The following is an 18,104-nucleotide window of genomic DNA, read 5'->3' as shown; positions in this document are numbered from 1 at the left end:
GCCCCATCACAAACCCCCCTCACAACTAGGAGCAGTTACTGCATGAACTGCTTCTGCCCCCCAGGAAACTATCAAGCACCAAACCAGCTCCCTGCAGGCAGAGCTTTGTCCTTCTGATTCCTCCCTGTCAACACCTGAGGCATTTTGCCTTTAAACAAGCACCCACAGCTCCCAGTTGTTCCCTGGGCTCTGTGAGTTCTGGCTTCTCACATTCAGCACCGGCCACAGCACATCCCAAAACCTCCTCCCACGTGGCCAGAGCCCAGAGGGAGAAACCCCTCCCCCCCTGGAGCCCCGAGTTGGGTCCAGCACCACATACCTGTTAATGGCACTGGCCTCCTGAGGGGAGAGTCCAAACTTCTCGATGAAGAACACCCTGGGGGGAAAAGGAAAGATTCAGAGCAAGGCAGAATTGGGGAGGTGAGAAAAACTGAGCCAGGCTGGGGGCACCAGCAGGCAGGGAGGGGCACCAGGGGAAGGCAGGCTGGCAGCCTGGGGGCACCAGAGGAAGGCAGGCTGGCAGCCTGGGGGCACCAGAGGAAGGCAGGCTGGCAGCCTGGGGGCACCAGAGGAAGGCAGGCAGGCTGGCAGCCTGGGGGCACCAGAGGAAGGCAGGCAGGCTGGCAGCCTGGGGGCACCAGAGGAAGGAAGGCAGGCTGGCAGCCTGGGGGCACCAGAGGAAGGAAGGCAGGCTGGCAGCCTGGGGGCACCAGGGGAAGGCAGGCTGGCAGCCTGGGGGCACCAGGGGAAGGCAGGCTGGCAGCCTGGGGGCACCAGGGGAAGGCAGGCTGGCAGCCTGGGGGCACCAGGGGAAGGCAGGCTGGCAGCCTGGGGGCACCAGGGGAAGGCAGGCTGGCAGCCTGGGGGCACCAGAGGAAGGCAGGCAGGCAGCCTGGGGGCACCAGAGGAAGGCAGGCAGCCTGGGGGCACCAGGGGAAGGCAGGCAGGCAGCCTGGGGGCACCAGAGGAAGGCAGGCAGGCTGGCAGCCTGGGGGCACCAGAGGCAGGCAGGCTGGCAGCCTGGGGGCACCAGAGGCAGGCAGGCAGGCTGGCAGCCTGGGGGCACCAGAGGAAGGCAGGCAGGCTGGCAGCCTGGGGGCACCAGAGGAAGGCAGGCAGGCTGGCAGCCTGGGGGCACCAGAGGAAGGCAGGCAGGCTGGCAGCCTGGGGGCACCAGAGGAAGGCAGGCAGGCTGGCAGCCTGGGGGCACCAGAGGAAGGCAGGCAGGCTGGCAGCCTGGGGGCACCAGAGGAAGGCAGGCAGGCTGGCAGCCTGGGGGCACCAGAGGAAGGCAGGCAGGCTGGCAGCCTGGGGGCACCAGAGGAAGGCAGGCAGGCTGGCAGCCTGGGGGCACCAGAGGAAGGCAGGCAGGCAGCCTGGGGGCACCAGAGGAAGGCAGGCAGGCAGCCTGGGGGCACCAGAGGAAGGCAGGCAGGCAGCCTGGGGGCACCAGAGGAAGGCAGGCAGGCAGCCTGGGGGCACCAGAGGAAGGTAGGCTGGCAGCCTGGGGGCACCAGAGGAAGGCAGGCTGGCAGCCTGGGGGCACCAGAGGAAGGCAGGCAGGCAGGCAGCCTGGGGGCACCAGAGGAAGGCAGGCAGGCTGGCAGCCTGGGGGCACCAGAGGAAGGTAGGCTGGCAGCCTGGGGGCACCAGAGGAAGGCAGGCAGGCTGGCAGCCTGGGGGCACCAGAGGAAGGCAGGCAGGCTGGCAGCCTGGGGGCACCAGAGGAAGGCAGGCAGGCTGGCAGCCTGGGGGCACCAGAGGAAGGCAGGCAGGCTGGCAGCCTGGGGGCACCAGAGGAAGGCAGGCAGGCTGGCAGCCTGGGGGCACCAGAGGAAGGCAGGCAGGCTGGCAGCCTGGGGGCACCAGAGGAAGGCAGGCAGGCTGGCAGCCTGGGGGCACCAGAGGAAGGCAGGCAGGCTGGCAGCCTGGGGGCACCAGAGGAAGGCAGGCAGGCAGCCTGGGGGCACCAGAGGAAGGCAGGCAGGCAGCCTGGGGGCACCAGAGGAAGGCAGGCAGGCAGCCTGGGGGCACCAGAGGAAGGCAGGCAGGCAGCCTGGGGGCACCAGAGGAAGGCAGGCAGGCAGCCTGGGGGCACCAGAGGAAGGTAGGCTGGCAGCCTGGGGGCACCAGAGGAAGGCAGGCTGGCAGCCTGGGGGCACCAGAGGAAGGCAGGCTGGCAGCCTGGGGGCACCAGAGGAAGGCAGGCAGGCTGGCAGCCTGGGGGCACCAGAGGAAGGCAGGCAGGCAGGCAGCCTGGGGGCACCAGAGGAAGGCAGGCAGGCAGGCAGCCTGGGGGCACCAGGATTTCACAGGGAGCTTTCTAAAGGCAGCTTTGACAAAGGCCCCATCACAGATCCTCCTTTGGAGAGAGCTGTAAGAGCTGCTTCTCAGGCTCCACACTCTAAGGGCTGTTTAAGATTGCCCCTTGGGATAGGCATCCCAAGGTACAACCAGCCTTTAAGCCAAGCTGGAGATGCTAGCACTGAGCACCCTGTGAGAGACCAAAGGGGCAACCTGGGGAAGGCAGAGAGGGTCCTGCACCACTGCCTGGGAGCTCTCTCCAAGTCACCTCAGTGTTTTCCACCTCACTCAGCACAGAGCCTGCACCGAGCTCAGGTCTGTTTCTAAGCCCAAGCGCACTCAGCCAGCAGGGAGAGCTGCACCTCGAGCAGGCTGCTCAGAGCCCCAACCAAGCAGGCCTGGGATGGCTGCAGCCATGGGCACCTCCCCACGCTCTGGGCAACCTGGGACAGGCTCTCACCACTCTGTGTCAAACGCTTCTCCTGTCTCTCCAGCCTGAGTCTCCCTCTTCAGCTCAAACCACCCACCCTTGTCCTGCCACATCAGGCCCTGCTCAAAACTCTGTCCCCAGCTTTCTGCTCAGCTCCTTTCAGCACTGAGGCCACCAGCAGCTCTCCCTGCAGCCTTCTCTTCTCCAGGCTTCCAATCTTCCCAGCATTGCTGTGGCCTCCTCTGGCCCTGCTCCAGCAGATCCCTGTCTGTGCTGAGGACTCCAGAGATGGAGGAGATTCTGCCCCTCTGCTCCACTCTGCTGAGACCACAGCTGGAGCTCTGGGTCCAGTTCTGGAGCCTCTGTGCCAGGAAGGATCTGGAGGGGCTGGAAGGTGTCCAGAGAAGGGCCAGGAGGAGGAGCAGAGGGCTGGAGCTGCTCTGCTGTGAGGACAGACTGAGGGAGTTGGGGCTGTTCAGTCTGGAGAAGAGAAGGCTCCCAGGTGACCTCATTGTGGCCTTCCAGGATCTGCAGGGGGCTCCAGGAAGGCTGGGGAGGGACTGCTCAGGATCTCAGGCAGTGATAGGACTAGGGGGGAATGGAATGAAGCTGGAGGTGGGGAGATTCAGGCTGGAGGGGAGGAGGAAGTTCTTCCCCATGAGAGTGGTGAAGCCCTGGAATGGGTTGTGCAGGGAGGTGGTTGGGGCCCTGTCCCTGGAGGTGTTTAAGGCCAGGCTGGCTGAGGCTGTGGCCAGGCTGATCTAGTGTGGGGTGTCCCTGCCCATGGCAGGGGGGGTGAAATTAGATGATCCTTGTGGTCCCTTCCAACCCTGACTGATACTGTGATCTATGACCATCTCTGACACATCCAAGGGGAAGAGCTACAGCAGTGACAGCCACTTACTTTCCAAGTCCAATGAAAGGGAAGACTGCTGCATAGTAACAGACACAGATGGCAAATATAAGCCACAAGGACAGAGAGAAGTCCTTCACATCTGTTAGCTTAATCACTTCACCTGGAGGGGAGCAAGAGAGAAGGTTGTCTGAGTCAACAGAAACATCTGGAACTCACCCACACTGAGCAAACACCCAGGTGCCCCCAAGCCCCTGCTGAAGCACCACCCCCTGCCACTGTCTTGCCTGCAGCTTACACAGGGAGGGCTGCTCAAGAACAGCCAAGCCCTAAATCAACACTGCCAAATTGTCTCACCCCACATGAAGCTGGAGGTCCAAGCTCTCTTAAGCCTCTTCCAGGTACTGTGCAGCAGAATTAAACCCACCCCACTTTGTGCCAGGAGATGTTTGCCCAGCCAGCAAGATCATGCCTGAAGCCTCCCCTCTCACCAGCTCTTGGACCTTGCATTTCATTCACTGGTATTCAATTGGTCTCAACTCTCCACCCCAACACACGCAGAGGAAACTGGAGGCACCACAAGGTGAGGGAGCAAAGCTGCCTGCTTTTGCACACCTCTGAAATGGAGGCCAAACCAAACCCCACCCCAATCCCAACCAAAACAGGCCCAGTGGCAATGGCACAGATCAAACTGGTGTGAGCTGGGAGGCTCTCCAGATGCTTTCTACAGCCAGCAGATGGTGGTCTGCCTGGAGAGTGGTGCTGAAAACTCTCAAAAGCTTCCTGCTGATGTAAAAATGACCTAAGAAAAGATGATTCCAGCTCCAGCTGTGGGAAGGATGTTAAACAACAGCCACCCAGTCCCTTAAAGTGCCAAACCTGCCCAGTGTGGCTGGGGCTGCTGCAGAACAAAACCTCACAGGATGTCAGGAGCTGGAAGGGACCTCTGGAGATCACAGAATCAATAAGGTTGGAAAAGACCTCAGAGATCATCAAGTCCAAGCTGTCACCCAGCACCTCCTGACTAACTAAACCATGGCTCCAAGTGCCACTTCCAATCCCCTCTGGAACACCTCCAGGGACGGGGACTCCACCACCTCCCTGGGCAGCACATCCCAGTGGCCAATTAACTCTGTCTGGGAAGAACTTTCTCCTCACCTCGAGTCCAACCCCCCTTCCAGAACAGGACCAGAGAATGCAGCAGAGGAACACATTCAGCTGGGTCACAGGATCAGACTGAGGCACCCAACACCCCCCAGCACTCACCTGTCCTCCCTTGCTCTTTACAGAGCAGTTTCTCTGCTCTCCTGTCCAGGTAAGCCAGGATTAATGCACAGGAGAGTGAAAAGAGGCATGTGACACCACCTGCAAGAAGCCAAGGTGACATCCTGAGCTGGTGACTGAGGCAGCAGTTTGGCCATAGAGCCATAAAGGATGGAAAAGACCTCAGAGATCAGCAAGTCCAAGCTGTCACCCAACACCTCATGACTAAACCATGGCTCCAAGTGCCACATCCAATCCCCTCCTGAACACCTCCAGGGATGGGGACTCCACCACCTGCCTGGGCAGCACATCCCAGGGGCCAATTAGAGGATGCTACCCAGGGAACATAAACCACCAGCAGCACTGATGAAACCATTCCCTGCTGATTTGGTAGTGTGTGGAAGAAATGAACCACAACAAGAAGGACCTTCATGCTTCCTTGAATTAGTAAGAAATAATCACAGAACCATTCAGGCTGGAACAGAGCCTCAGCATCACCAAGTCCAACCCAGAACCCTGCTCTGCAAGGCTCACCCCTAAACCATAGCCCCAAGCACCACAGCCAAACCACCCTGAAACACACAGGCCTGGGGACTCCACCACCTCCCTGGGCAGCACATTCCAACCCTGACCACTCCTGATGGGAAAAATTCCTTCCTACTGTCCAGCCTAAACCTCCCCAGTCACAGCTGGAGGCCATTCCCTCTTGTTCTGTCACTAATGACCTGTGAGAAGAGACCAGCAGCAGCCTCTCCACAACCTCCTTGCAGGTAGCTGTAGACAGCAATGAGGTCTCCCTCAGCCTCCTCTCTTTCACACTAACCATCCCCAGCTCCCTCAGCCTCTCCTCATCAGATTTATTCTCCACAATCATTAACACTTCAGCACACCCCTCAGATTCAGAAGCCTACAGCAGCAAGTGGCACCACCCCAGAGCATTACTGACCTATCATGAGAGTCAGCCCAAGGGTACTGGGACCAGTATAGCCCACAAGATCTTGAACTCTGGAGTAGATCCACGCCATGATGTTCATGTTGACTGTGCTCCCCTGGGCAGAGAAGCAGCATGTCAGGAATAGTTTCACCACCAGGTGAACTGAAAATGAGTGTGAGGCAGACTGCTTGTGGAACAGTGTTCAAAACAGGCAGGGAATCACAGAATCAGCCAGGCTGGCAAAGACCTGAGAGATCCTCAAGTCCAACCTACCACCTAACACCAAACACCTCCTGACAGCTAAACCATGGCTCCAGTGCCACATCCAATCCCCTCCTGAACACCTCCAGGGATCATAGTATCACAGTATCAGTCAGGGTTGGAAGGAACCACAAGGATCAGCCAGTTCCAACCCCCCTGCCATGGGCAGGGACACCCCACACTAGATCAGCCTGGCCAGAGCCTCAGCCAGCCTGGCCTTAAACACCTCCAGGGATGGGGCCTCAACCACCTCCCTGGACAACCCATTCCAGGGCTTCACCACTCTCATGGGGAAGAACTTCCTCCTCCCCTCCAGCCTCAATCTCCCCACCTCCAGCTTCATTCCATTCCCCCTAGTCCTATCACTGCCTGAGATCCTGAGCAGTCCCTCCCCAGCCTTCCTGTAGCCCCCTTCAGATACTGGAAGGCGACAATGAGGTCTCCTCGGAGCCTTCTCTTCTGCAGACTGTACAGCCCCAACTCCCTCAGTCTGTCCTCATAGGAGAGGTGCTCCAGCCCTCTGATCATCCTTGTGGCCCTTCTCTGGACACCTTCCAGCACCTCCAGATCCCTCTTGTAATAGGGGCTCCAAAACTGGAGGCAGTACTCCAGGTGGGGTCTCACCAGGGCTGAGCAGAGGGGGAGGATCACCTCCCTCGACCTGCTGGCCACACTTCTCCTGATGCAGCCCAGGATCTGATTGGCTTTGTGGGCTGCAAGTGCACACTGAGAGCTCATGTTGAGCTTTTTGTCCACCAGCACCCCCAAGTCTCTCTCCTCAGGGCTACTTTCCAGCCAGTCACTGCCCAGCCTGGATTTGTGCCTGGGATTGCCTCGACCCAGATGCAGGACCCTGCACTTGCTCTTATTGAACTTCATGAGGTTGGCCTGTGCCCACCTCTCCAGCCTGTCCAGCTCCCTCTGGATGGCCTCCCTTCCCTCCAGCTGTCTGCTGCACCACACAGCTTGGTGTCATCAGCAAACTTGCTGAGGGTGCACTCAATGCCACTGTCCATGGCACTCACAAAGATGTTGAACAAGACAGGTCCCAGGACTGATCCCTGAGGGACTCCACTTGTCCCTGGCCTCCACTGGGACATGGAGCCATTGACAGCCACTCTTTGGGTGCAGCCATCAAGCCAGTTCCTTATCCATCTGGTGGTCACCCATCACACCCATGTGTCACCAGTTTGGAGACCAGGATGTGGTGCAGGACAGTGTGGAAGGCTTTGCTCAGGTCCAGGTAAATGACATCAGTTGCTGGCCCCTCAGCTATTAATTTTGTCACCTGCTCATAGAAGGCCACCAGGTTGGATGGGGACTCCACCACCTGCCTGGGCAGCACATCCCAGGGGCCAATTAGAGGATGCTACCCAGGGAACATAAACCACCAGCAGCACTGATGAAGCCATTCCCTGCTGATTTGGTAGTGTGTGGAAGAAATGAACCACAGCAACAAGGAAATGACCCCACAAATTGAATCTTCTACAGAGAGTCCTAAGAATGGCTCAGGCTGGGAGCTCAGAGGTCATCTGCCCCAACCTCCCCACCATGGGCAGGGACTCAACTGGACTTGGCTGCCCAGGGCCTCATCCAACCTGACCTTGAGCACCCCCAGGCAGGAGGCAGCCACAGCCTCCCAGGGCAGCCTGGGCCAGAGGCTCACCACCCTCACAATGAACAACTTCTTCCTCAGCTCCACTCTAACCCTGCTCTGCCTCAGCTCCAAACCATTCCCCCTTGGCCTGGCTCCAGACCCCCTCAGCAAAAGTCTCTCTGCAGCCTTCCTGCAGGCTCCCTTCAGGTGCTGGCAGCAGCTCTGAGGTGCCCCTGGAGCCTTCTCCAGGCTGCTCAGCCCCAGCTCCCTCAGCCTGTGCTCACAGCAGAGCTGCTCCAGCCCTGGATCAGCCAAGCCTAACTGAGAGGTGTCCCTGCCCACAGCTCCAGCCTGAGCAAATAGAATAGAACAGATCAGGTTGGAAGAGACCTTCGAGATCATTGAGTCCAACCTACTACCCAGCACCATCCAATCAACTGAACCCTGGCACCAAGCACCCCATCAAGTCTCCTCCTGAACACCTCCAGGGATGGGGACTCCACCACCTCCCTGGGCAGCACATCCCAATGGCCAAGCTCTCTTGCTGGGAAGAATTTCTTCCTCACCTCCAGCCTAAACCTCCCCTGGCACAGCTTGAGACTGTGTCCTCTTGTTCTGGTGCTGGGTGCCTGGGAGAAGAGACCAACCCCCACCTGGCTACAACCTCCCTGCAGGGAGTTGTAGAGAGCAATGAGGTCTCCCCTGAGCCTCCTCTTCTCCAGGCTAAGCAACCCCAGCCCCCTCAGCCTCTCCTCACAGGGCTGTGCTCCAGACCCCTCCCCAGCTTTGTTGCCCTTCTCTGGACACCTTCCAGCAGCTCAACCTCTTTCCTAACCTGAGGGGCCCAGAGCTGGACACAGGACTCAAGGTGTGGCCTGAGCAGTGCTGAGCACAGGGCAGAATGACCTCCCTGCTCCTGCTGGCCACACTCTTCCTGATGCAGGCCAGGATGCCCTTGGCCCTCTTGGCTGCCTGGGCACACTGCTGGCTCATGTTCAAATGCTCTCCACCAGCACCCCCAGGTCCCTCTCTGCCTGGCTGCTCTCAGCCACTCTGCCCCCAGCCTGTAGCTCTGCCTGGGGTTGCTGTGGCCAATGTGCAGGACCTGGCACTGGGATGTGTTCAATCTCCTGCCCCTGGACTCTGCCCCTCTGCCCAGCCTGTCCAGCTCCCTCTGCAGAGCTCTCCTGCCCTCTAACAGATGACACTTCTATTCTATGACATTTCATGTCCATTTTTAACTGGCAGTACCTGAGGAGCAGCAGAAATACTGGTTCCCACCTGCCTCACTGCCAAGCCAAGCCTCAACACCTTCAGACTGATGAATTAAAGCTCCAAGAGCTTTACAAAGTCTTTCCAATCAGTTTTACTTACGATCCTGGCCATGCTCAGCTGTAATCCAAAGACAAGATTCAACTCCTTGCCTTTAAACCAACTGACTGCATAGGTGTTCTGTGCCACTGCCAAGGACTCTCCACCTATTCTGCAAAGAGAAACAAGGGTGCAAGGGGAAAACAAAGAAAACATAAATCAGGTTAACTGCAGAGGCCAGGAATTATGTGAACTACACCAAGAAGCAGCCCAGGAGCTGCTGGCAATACCACGGTGAGAGTGTCTGGAGGGGCTGGAAGGTGTCCAGAGAAGGGCCAGGAGGAGGAGCAGAGGGCTGGAGCTGCTCTGCTGTGAGGACAGACTGAGGGAGCTGGGGCTGTTCAGTAGGGAGAGGAAAAGGCTCCCAGAAGACCTTCTGGTGGCCTTCCAGGATCTGAAGAAAGCTGGGGAGGGATCTGAGGGTGTCAGGGAGGGATAGGACTGGGGGGGATGTAGCAGAACTGGAAGTGGGGAGATTGAGATTGGATGTGAGGAAGAAGCTCTTCCCCATGAGGGTGGTGAGAGCCTGGCACAGGCTGCCCAGGGAGGTGGTGGCAGCCTCACCCCTGGAGGTGTTTGCAGCCAGGCTGGAGGTGGCTGTGAGCAACCTGCTGTGGTGTGAGGTGTCCCTGCCCATGGCAGGGGGTTGGAGCTGGCTGAGCCTTGAGGTCCCTTCCAGCCCTGACCATTCTATGGCTCTATTTGAGAGGAATTTATCTGCCTGCTGGTAGATCCAGTGCATGAATAAGGAATACAAGTTTTAAAGCCAATCTAACAGAGAATTGCAGTGTCCCAAGCAGTCTGGGAATGACTGGAATTGCCTTGGGTTGCTTACAGCATGGGCAGCAGCTTCTCATTTCTCTGCTAAACAGCTGAGGGGGAGAGCACCTGACCCAAACAAAAGCCCAAAGCAGGCATGTCACCTGGGATCTGAACTTGACAGAATCAGCTAGATTAGGGAGAATTATCATCTAGAGATTAGGAAGACATCCTTTAGAGTGAGGGTGGGGAGACTCTGGCACAGGCTGCCCAGGGAGGCTGGGGATGTCTCCTGCCTGGAGGTGCTCAAGGCCAGGCTGGATGAGGCCCTGATCAGCCTGGGCTGGTGGGAGGTGCTCCTGCCCATGGCAGGGGGCTGGAACTGGATGAGCTTTGAGGTGCCTTCCAATCTCAACCATTCTTTGAAAGCCTTTGCAGTCAGGCAGATTTTCTAACACTCAGAATTTGCTGTTCCAGCTGACTTCTGCTCTCATTTCTTGCCACCCTCTCCTATTTGTTGGTTCCAAGAATTCTTTTGACTGGGGAAGAGAGAAATAGGAGAAAATGAGGAAGTAGCCCAGGCCCACTGCATCTTTATTTGGGTAGAATGGAGTAGTGTGTCCAGTTCTGGGCCCCTCAGCTCAGCAAGGACCTCAGGGAACTGCTTAAGAGAGTCCAGTGCAGAGCCACTAAAATGCTGAAGGCAGTGGAAGATCTTCCTCAGAAGGAGAGCCTGAGGGAGCTGAGGGCTCTGTAGCTTGGAGAGGAGGAGCCTGGAGGTGACCTCACTGCTGCTGATAAAGCTGTGCAGGGGCAGTGCCCAGAGGCTGGAGCCAGGCTATGCTGGGGGATGCCCAATGCCAGCCCAAGGGGCAGTGGTGGAAGCTGAGGCAGAGGAAGCTCCATGGAAACATGAAGGAAAATCTTTTCCCTGTGAGGGTGAGAGAGCCCTGGAGCAGGCTGCCCAGGGGGGCTGAGGAGTCTCCCTCCCTGGAGAGATTCAAACCCCACCTGGATGTGTTCCTGTGTGACCTGCTCTGGCTGAGCTCTGGAGGTCCCTTCCAGCCCCTGACACTGTGTGATTTCTGAGCTCAGCAAGAGCTGCAAGGCCCTGGGTTTTCTTGTTTGCTAACTAAATTAGACTGAGAATGTGACTGCCCCAGGTTAAGAGGGCTCAGACCCCAACAGTGCAAAGGTGGCAGCAACTTCCCAGGACACAGCAAGCCCTCAGGAAGCACACACTGTACTCTCCTTGACTTACCCAAATACGAATCTACCTGCATCCATCAGCCAGAAAGCATTAAGCAGTGCTCCCAGAGCAAAAATGGCCTGCCAGGGAAACAAATATGATGTTTGAAGCATGGAGCAAACCAGAAGCATCCCCAAACTGAAACAGAAGGACTCTTCCCTTCCCAGACCTGAAGAAATAGGTCACACCTGCTTCCTACTCCCAGCTTTTTGCCTTATCCATCATCCTTATAATTACCCAGCTCAGCTCATCCTTGAGACTGCACTCAGCAAGCACTTCTAGAGACTCAAGTCATGCTCCACCTCTATCACCAGGCCCTACCCAAATGCACCTACATTCAACAGGTAAAACACTCTGGTTCCTTTGCATCTCTATTTCACTCATAACAACATCCCAGCATGGTGGGAGGTAGAAGGGGCCCCTGGAGATCACTCAGTCCAACCTCCCCCTGCTCCAGCAGGGCACCCACAGCAGGTAGCCCAGGAGCACGATGCCCAGGGTGGGGTTTGGGTGCTCTCCAGACCAGGAGACTCCACAACCTCTCTGGGCAGCCTGCCCCAGGCCTCCAGCAGCCTCACACCAAACAACTTTCTCCTCCTCTTCAGATGGAACCTGCTGGGTTCCAGTTTGTGCCCTCTGCCCCTTGTCCTGTCCCTGGGCACCACTCAGCAGAGCCTGGCCCCAGCCTCTTGCCCCCCACAGCTCCTTTGTCTCTTGCTGAGCATTGCTCAGCTGCCCTCTGGGGCTGCTCTTCTGCAGGCTCAACAGCCCCAGGGCTCCTCACAGAGCTGCTCCAGGGCCCCCAGCAGCTTTATACTCAGTAGTTCTCTGTCTCTCCTGAACTGAGGAGCCCAGAGCTGGATCCAGGACTCCAGCTAGAGCTTCACTGGGCCAGAGCAGGGAGGAGAAGATCACAGACTCAGTAGGGTTGGAAAAGACCTCAGAGATCATCAAGCCCAACCTGTCACCCAACACCTCCTGACAACGCCTGTCCCAGTTGCCTCATCTGTTCCCAACCACCCCAATACAACTCACAGTTCCCTCATCTCTGTTCCCTTCACCTGCCCACTCCTGCCTGAAACAATCACTATGATGTCAGAGTCCATCTGGGCTTCTCTCCCCCCCCCCAAGCAGAGAAGCTTCAGGCACACCCTCCTTCACTCTCCCCTTTGCACTTACCTGCCCAACACAAACAAAGATGCTAAATATTATTGTGCCCAACCTGCAAAACAAACAAAATCACTCACTGCAGAGACAGAAGCTCTCCCTCCTTACAGAAAGATTGTTTCAGAGGCACAGCAAGGAAACCAGGGGAGGCTAACACGCAATAAGGGGGCTCTGCAGGAAACACTGCAGCTTGGAAACTTCCTTGTCAAAAGGTAGTAAAGGCTGGCAGTCCTGAAGTGGTTTTGTTTAAGCCATAAAGGGAAAGAAGTTCCTTTATTTACCTGGAAACTCCCAGATCAGGTGGGGGAAAAGAGTAATGAAAAAGATTATTCTAACTGGAAGAATCTCTCTGTGGCAAAAGCCTCAGCTGCACTTGCAGTCTGTCAGGAGGGGCACTAACAGAACATTCAAGTCCAGCAGGGGGTGAAGAGGAGTGACACCACCATCACACCTACCGTATCCCAAACACTCTGTCTATCAGAAAGCCTCCAAAGAAGCAGAGGACCACATTGGGCCAGGAGTACCAGGCATAAAGTGTCATGAACTGGGCTGTGCTCATCTTCATATCCTACATGATGCAAGGGAGGGATTGAGAAGAGTAATTAGTTCTCAGGTAATTACAGGCACTTCTTACACACAAGGACACTTTCTGACCTGGAAACTGCCCACACCTCCCTCATCTCTGCTCTGCTGAGACCGACTGTGTCCAGATACGGGGCCTCCAATAGGAGAGGGACATGGACCTGCTGGAGCAGGTCCCGAGGAGGCCACAAAGACGATCAGAGGGCTGGAGAACCTCTGCCTTGAAGACAGGCTGAAAACATTGGAGTCTGAGAAGTGAAGGTTCCAGGGAGACCTTGTAACTACATTTCAGTACCTGAAGGGGACCTGCGGGCAGGCTGGGGAGGGACTGCTCAGAAGGGGCTGCGGGGACAGGACAAGGGGCAGTGGTTTGGAACTGGAGCAGGGCAGAGTCAGGAGGGACAGCCGGAGGAAGCCTGCACAGTGAGCGTGAGGAGGCACTGGAGCAGGCTGCCCAGGGATGCGGCTGAGGCCTCGTCCCTGGGGAGATTCAACAGCAGACTCAGTGCAGCCCTCAGCAGCCTGCTCTCGCTGGAGGCGTCCCTGCAGCCCGCGGGGTCCCTGCAGCCCGCGGGGTCCCTGCTGCCCGCCGGGTCCCTGCAGCCCCCGGGGTCCCTGCTGCCCCCGGGGTCCCTGCTGCCCCCGGGGCCCCTGCAGCCCCCGGGGTCCCTGCTGCCCGCCGGGTCCCTGCTGCCCCCGGGGTCCCTGCAGCCCCCGGGGTCCCTGCAGCCCGCGGGGTCCCTGCTGCCCGCGGGGTCCCTGCTGCCCGCGGGGTCCCTGCTGCCCGCCGGGTCCCTGCAGCCCCCGGGGTCCCTGCTGCCCCCGGGGTCCCTGCTGCCCGCGGGGTCCCTGCTGCCCGCCGGGTCCCTGCTGCCCGCGGGGTCCCTGCTGCCCCCGGGGTCCCTGCTGCCCGCCGGGTCCCTGCTGCCCGCGGGGGCTCGGCCACCATGCCCTCTGCGGGTCCCTCCCGACCCCCCGCAGCCTGTGCCTCTGCCCCTTCCCCCCCAGCAGCAGGGAGCGGCTACTCACCCGCTGCACCTGCGTCTGGAGCGCCGCCGGGTTGTCGTAGCAGAAGTAGCTGCCTGCAAGGAGAACGGGAAGCCTCAGAGCGCTGCCGCCGGCGCCCCCCGTTCCCGCCCCGGCCGCCCCCGGCACCCACCGAAGCCCAGGAAGCACATGAGGGTGAGGACGAGGAGGCGGTGCGGCAGGCGGCGCGGGTCGCAGAGGGCGGGCAGGGTGCGGAGGGGCCGGGGCGAGCTGCCGCCCTCCCCGATGCCCTCCCCAATGCCCTCCCCGATGCCCTCCCCGATGCCCTCCCCGCCGGCGCCCAGCAGCGCGCGCTGCTCCTCCGCCATGGCCGGCGCGTCACGTGCCGGGCCCCGCGTGACCGAGCCGCGTCACGTGAGCAGCCCCCCCGCGGGGGAGCCCCGGCCGCTGCGTGTCCGGGAGAGGCCTTCCTGCCCGTAGCTCGAGCCCTTAGCCCAGCAGCCCCAGCCCCACTCGGCCTCAGCACCGCCCCCCTCAGCACCGCCCCCCCAGCCTCAGCACCGCCCCCCTCGGCACCGCCCCCCCAGCCTCAGCACCGCCCTCCCGCCTCAGCGCCGCCCCCAGCCTCAGCACCGCCCCCCCAGCCTCAGCACCGCCCCCCAGCCTCAGCACCGCCCCCCCGCCTCAGCACCGCCCCCAGCCTCAGCGCCCACCCCCTCAGCCTCAGCACCGCCCCCTCAGCCTCAGCACCGCCCCCCTCAGCCTCAGCACCGCCCCCCTCAGCCTCAGCACCGCCCCCCAGCCTCAGCACCGCCCCCCCGCCTCAGCGCCGCCCCCCCAGCCTCAGCACCGCCCCCCCGCCTCAGCACCGCCCCCAGCCTCAGCACCGCCCCCCTCAGCCTCAGCACCGCCCCCCAGCCTCAGCACCGCCCCCCCGCCTCAGCACCGCCCCCCAGCCTCAGCACCGCCCCCCCAGCCTCAGCACCGCCCCCCCGCCTCAGCACCGCCCCCAGCCTCAGCGCCCACCCCCTCAGCCTCAGCACCGCCCCCCTCAGCCTCAGCACCGCCCCCCAGCCTCAGCACCGCCCCCCCGCCTCAGCACCGCCCCCCTCAGCGCCGCTCGAGAGTGGAAATAACTTCCTCAGATCCAGGGAGCTGCACAGAGATGAGCGGCTCCACTTGGACGGAAAGGAAAGATCAGCTGTGGCAGCAAAGAATCACAGAGTTCAAGCAGCAGTGGTGCTGCTGAACCAAACTCTTTGCTTGCAAAGTTCTGCTCAGCTCTGGGCTGCAGCCTGGAGAGAGAAGGAAGGGAAACCAACCCACCTTACCCACGCCTTGGAGCCTCTCCAGACAAGTTCAGTGACGAGGCTGGAGGAAATGCCTGATGAAGGACTGCTTGATGTGCATAAAATGTTCACCCTTGAGGGCAGGGAAAAAGTAGTTTGATAAGAGATCTGCTTTAGGAATCCGAGTAACTGAAGCAGAGAGACACAGAGCTAGGTGGGGACACCAGGAGGCTTTCTGCTCTGGTGGGAAAGGAGACGTTCTTGTGGGATACTTGGAATGTGTGGCAGCCTGAGAGCCAAGTTGCTGGGTGGTAGGAACAGACCTCAGCTGAAGAGGAGAATGCAGTCTCTGTGGTGATCTCCTCCCATGATGTATTTACAGGCTTGGTGAGGGCAGGCTGTGAGCCCTGTGATGGAGTTGGCTGGAAATGGCTTCTTGTTCCCATCCACAGAATCACAGAATCAGCCAGGTTGGAAGAGACCTCCAAGATCATCAAGTCCAACTGATCCCCCAACCCTATCCAATCAACCAGACCATGGCACTAAGTGCCTCATCTAGGCCCTTCTTAAACACCTCCAGGGATGCTGACCACACCACCTCCCTGGGCAGCACACTCCAGGAGGCAATCTCTCTGTGAAGAACTTCCTTCTAAGATCCAGCCTAAACTTCCCCTGGCACAGCTTGAGACTGTGTCCTCTTGTTCTGGTGCTGGGTGCCTGGGAGAAGAGACCAACCCCCACCTGGCTACAGCCTCCCTTCAGGGAGTTGTAGAGGGCAATGAGGTCTCCCTGAGCCTCCTCTTCTCCAGGCTAAGCAACCCCAGCTCCCTCAGCCTCTCCTCACAGGGCTGTGCTCCAGACCCCTCCCCAGCTTTGTTGCCCTTCTCTGGACACCTTCCAGCAGCTCAACCTCTTTCTTGAATTGAATCCATTCCTGCCTCTATGCTTTCATCTCCAAAGAATGAACACTGCAGCCCTGGTGCCAAAGAGCTTTCACTTGGTCTTCAGCCCGAGGGAGGGGAGCAAAGTCCTTGTCAAGGGTGTGAACTTCCTCCATTCCCAGGCAGCAAGCCCTGCTGCTGTGTCACACCAACCACTGGGTGCTGTAGGCCACACCAAAGCTTCCTTCCCACACTGCTGGGCTTGGTTGCAAACTGTTTCAGGTGCATCCCTCTGAAGAAGCAGTGGAGGTTCCAAAGTGTGGGAATGTCAGGAGAATGAATCTTTCCCTGGTGGACTCCCCTGGAAATGGTCTGGTGTCTCTCAGGCACTTAGCCTTCTTCCCTGAAGGAACCTGGAGCTGTTTAAAGCTTGGCACTCAGCACACACTGGCACTGTGCTGACAGCCACAGGCATATGGAACCACAGGATGGTGAAGGGGTGAAAAGACCTCTAGTATCATCCAGTCCAGCCCTTAACCCCTCACTGCCAGCTCACCACCAAACCATGGCCCTCAGCACCACATCTGCACAGCTTTGAAACCCCTCCAGGCATGGGCACTCCACCACTGCCCTGGGCAGCCTGGGCCAGGCCTTGGCAACCCTTCTGGGGAAGAAATTGTTCCTCATGCACAACATAAACCTCCCCTGGGGCAACTTACAGCCACTGCATCTCTCTGTCACTTGTTCCTTGGGAGCAGAGCCCAACCCCACCTGGCTCCAGCCTCCTCTCAGGGAGCTGCAGAGAGCAATGAGGTCTCCCTCAGCCTCCTCTGCTCCAGGCTGAACGCCCCCAGCTCCCTCAGCTGCTCCTCCCCAGCCCTGCTCTCCAGACCCTTCCCCAGCTCTGCTGCCCTTCTCTGGCCCTGCCCCAGCTCCTCAGTGTCCTTCCTGGAGTGAGGGCCCAGAACTGACCCCGGGATTTGAGCTGTCCCCCCGCAGGGCTCGGTCCAGAGGCACGGTGTGTCACACACTGCTGCTTCTCTTACACTCCCTGTGGGTAGTGTTTCATACATGACCTGAGCAGTTGGGCTGCAGAGGCAGCCCCTGGTCCCCCATTTCCTTATGGAGCAGCCAGGGGTTTGAATGAGCTTTGGGGATTAAGATTAATCTAAAATTAATCTTTCTTGCTGAGTGCTCTTAGAAAAAGGAGCCCTGAGGCTTGGTGTCTGACTCAGCTGGGAGTGGAGGGAATGTTTTCTTTGGCAGAGCATCCTTTCCAACCTCAGGAGGTTCCTCAGGACAAGAGCTTTGCTCTCAGAGAGGTGTTTTTTTTTGGGGGGAAGGGGGAAAGATCTCCTTCAGCCTTCCTTCCAGCTGTTCACAGAAATTACACATCTGGAGCAGTGTGTGTGCAAGGCAAGGACACAGAGAGCTTTAGAATAACAGAGTCCTCACCTCATGGAGCGATTCCCAGCCAGCAAGGCTGAGGTCAGGATGGTTTAAGGTCACTGACAGGAACTTAGAAATATTGGGGAGACCTTAGAACAGCCTTCCAGTACCTGAAGGGGGCCTAGAAGAAAGCCAGGAAGGGACTTTACAAGGAGTTGTAGTGCTAGGATGAGAGGGAATGGATTGAAGCTTGAGGAGGGGAGATTGAGACTGGAGATGAAGAAGAAATTCTTCCCAGTGAGTGAGGCTGGGGGGACTCTGGCACAGGCTGCCCAGGGAGGCTGGGGATGTCCCCTCTCTGGAGGTGTTCAGGGCCAGGCTGGGTGAGGCCTTGAGCAGCCTGGGCTGGGGGGAGGTGTCCCTGCCCATGGCAGGGGCTTGGAACTGGATGGCCTTTGAGGTCCCTTCCAACCCAACCCAGTCTGTGATTCTGTGAATTAAAAAGCAGGGCCCCAAAAGCAGAAGGTGGTTGTGGTGGTGAGAAAAGATCAATGCTCCCCTCTCACACAAACCACAGCTAACTCAGTTGGAGAAGCAAAAGGGGAAGGCTGTGCTTTTACAGGCAGGATGAGATGCAGTGAATGTGTACACAACATACAGTACTGACAGATACAGGGAAGAATGCAGCACAGAAGACTCCCTCCTTTGGGAGGAGGGTTCCCCCCAAACCCCTTCCCCCCTTCCTCCTTTTTTCCCCAAAAAGGATTAAAGAGAGGAAATGGATATTA

The 18,104-nt window shown here is 58.7% G+C and overlaps 1 protein-coding gene across 5 annotated transcripts in view; it reads right to left on the bottom strand.

Annotated features, from left to right (window-relative positions):
- The window catches only part of MFSD1 (major facilitator superfamily domain containing 1), a 30,312-nt gene extending 12,613 nt beyond the window's left edge, over positions 1 to 17,699 (bottom strand). For 3 of the 5 annotated variants that reach the window (XM_068169455.1, XM_068169459.1, XM_068169458.1), the window contains exons 1-10: positions 13,930 to 14,032; positions 13,800 to 13,852; positions 12,644 to 12,756; positions 12,201 to 12,243; positions 11,034 to 11,101; positions 9,017 to 9,125; positions 5,797 to 5,899; positions 4,854 to 4,952; positions 3,639 to 3,750; positions 320 to 376 (exon numbers count right to left, since the gene is read on the bottom strand). In XM_068169455.1, coding sequence (XP_068025556.1) covers positions 320 to 376; positions 3,639 to 3,750; positions 4,854 to 4,952; positions 5,797 to 5,899; positions 9,017 to 9,125; positions 11,034 to 11,101; positions 12,201 to 12,243; positions 12,644 to 12,756; positions 13,800 to 13,852; positions 13,930 to 13,948 — 776 coding nt within the window. In that variant the 5' untranslated portion in view covers positions 13,949 to 14,032. Of the gene's footprint in view, positions 1 to 319; positions 377 to 3,638; positions 3,751 to 4,853; positions 4,953 to 5,796; positions 5,900 to 9,016; positions 9,126 to 11,033; positions 11,102 to 12,200; positions 12,244 to 12,643; positions 12,757 to 13,799; positions 13,853 to 13,929; positions 14,067 to 15,083 lie in introns of those variants that run through there. The other 2 variants (XM_068169456.1, XM_068169460.1) reach the window with 2 other exon arrangements.
- Between the last annotated feature and the right edge of the window lie 405 nt (positions 17,700 to 18,104).

Source organism: Melanerpes formicivorus, unplaced genomic scaffold (genome assembly GCF_026170545.1).
Source record: "Melanerpes formicivorus ecotype bairdi unplaced genomic scaffold, bMelFor1.0.p_v2 SCAF_183, whole genome shotgun sequence".
NCBI classification, from domain to species: domain Eukaryota; kingdom Metazoa; phylum Chordata; class Aves; order Piciformes; family Picidae; genus Melanerpes; species Melanerpes formicivorus.
The sequence above is the reverse complement of the archived record's forward strand: the minus strand, read 5'-3'. Positions and strand labels throughout refer to the sequence as shown.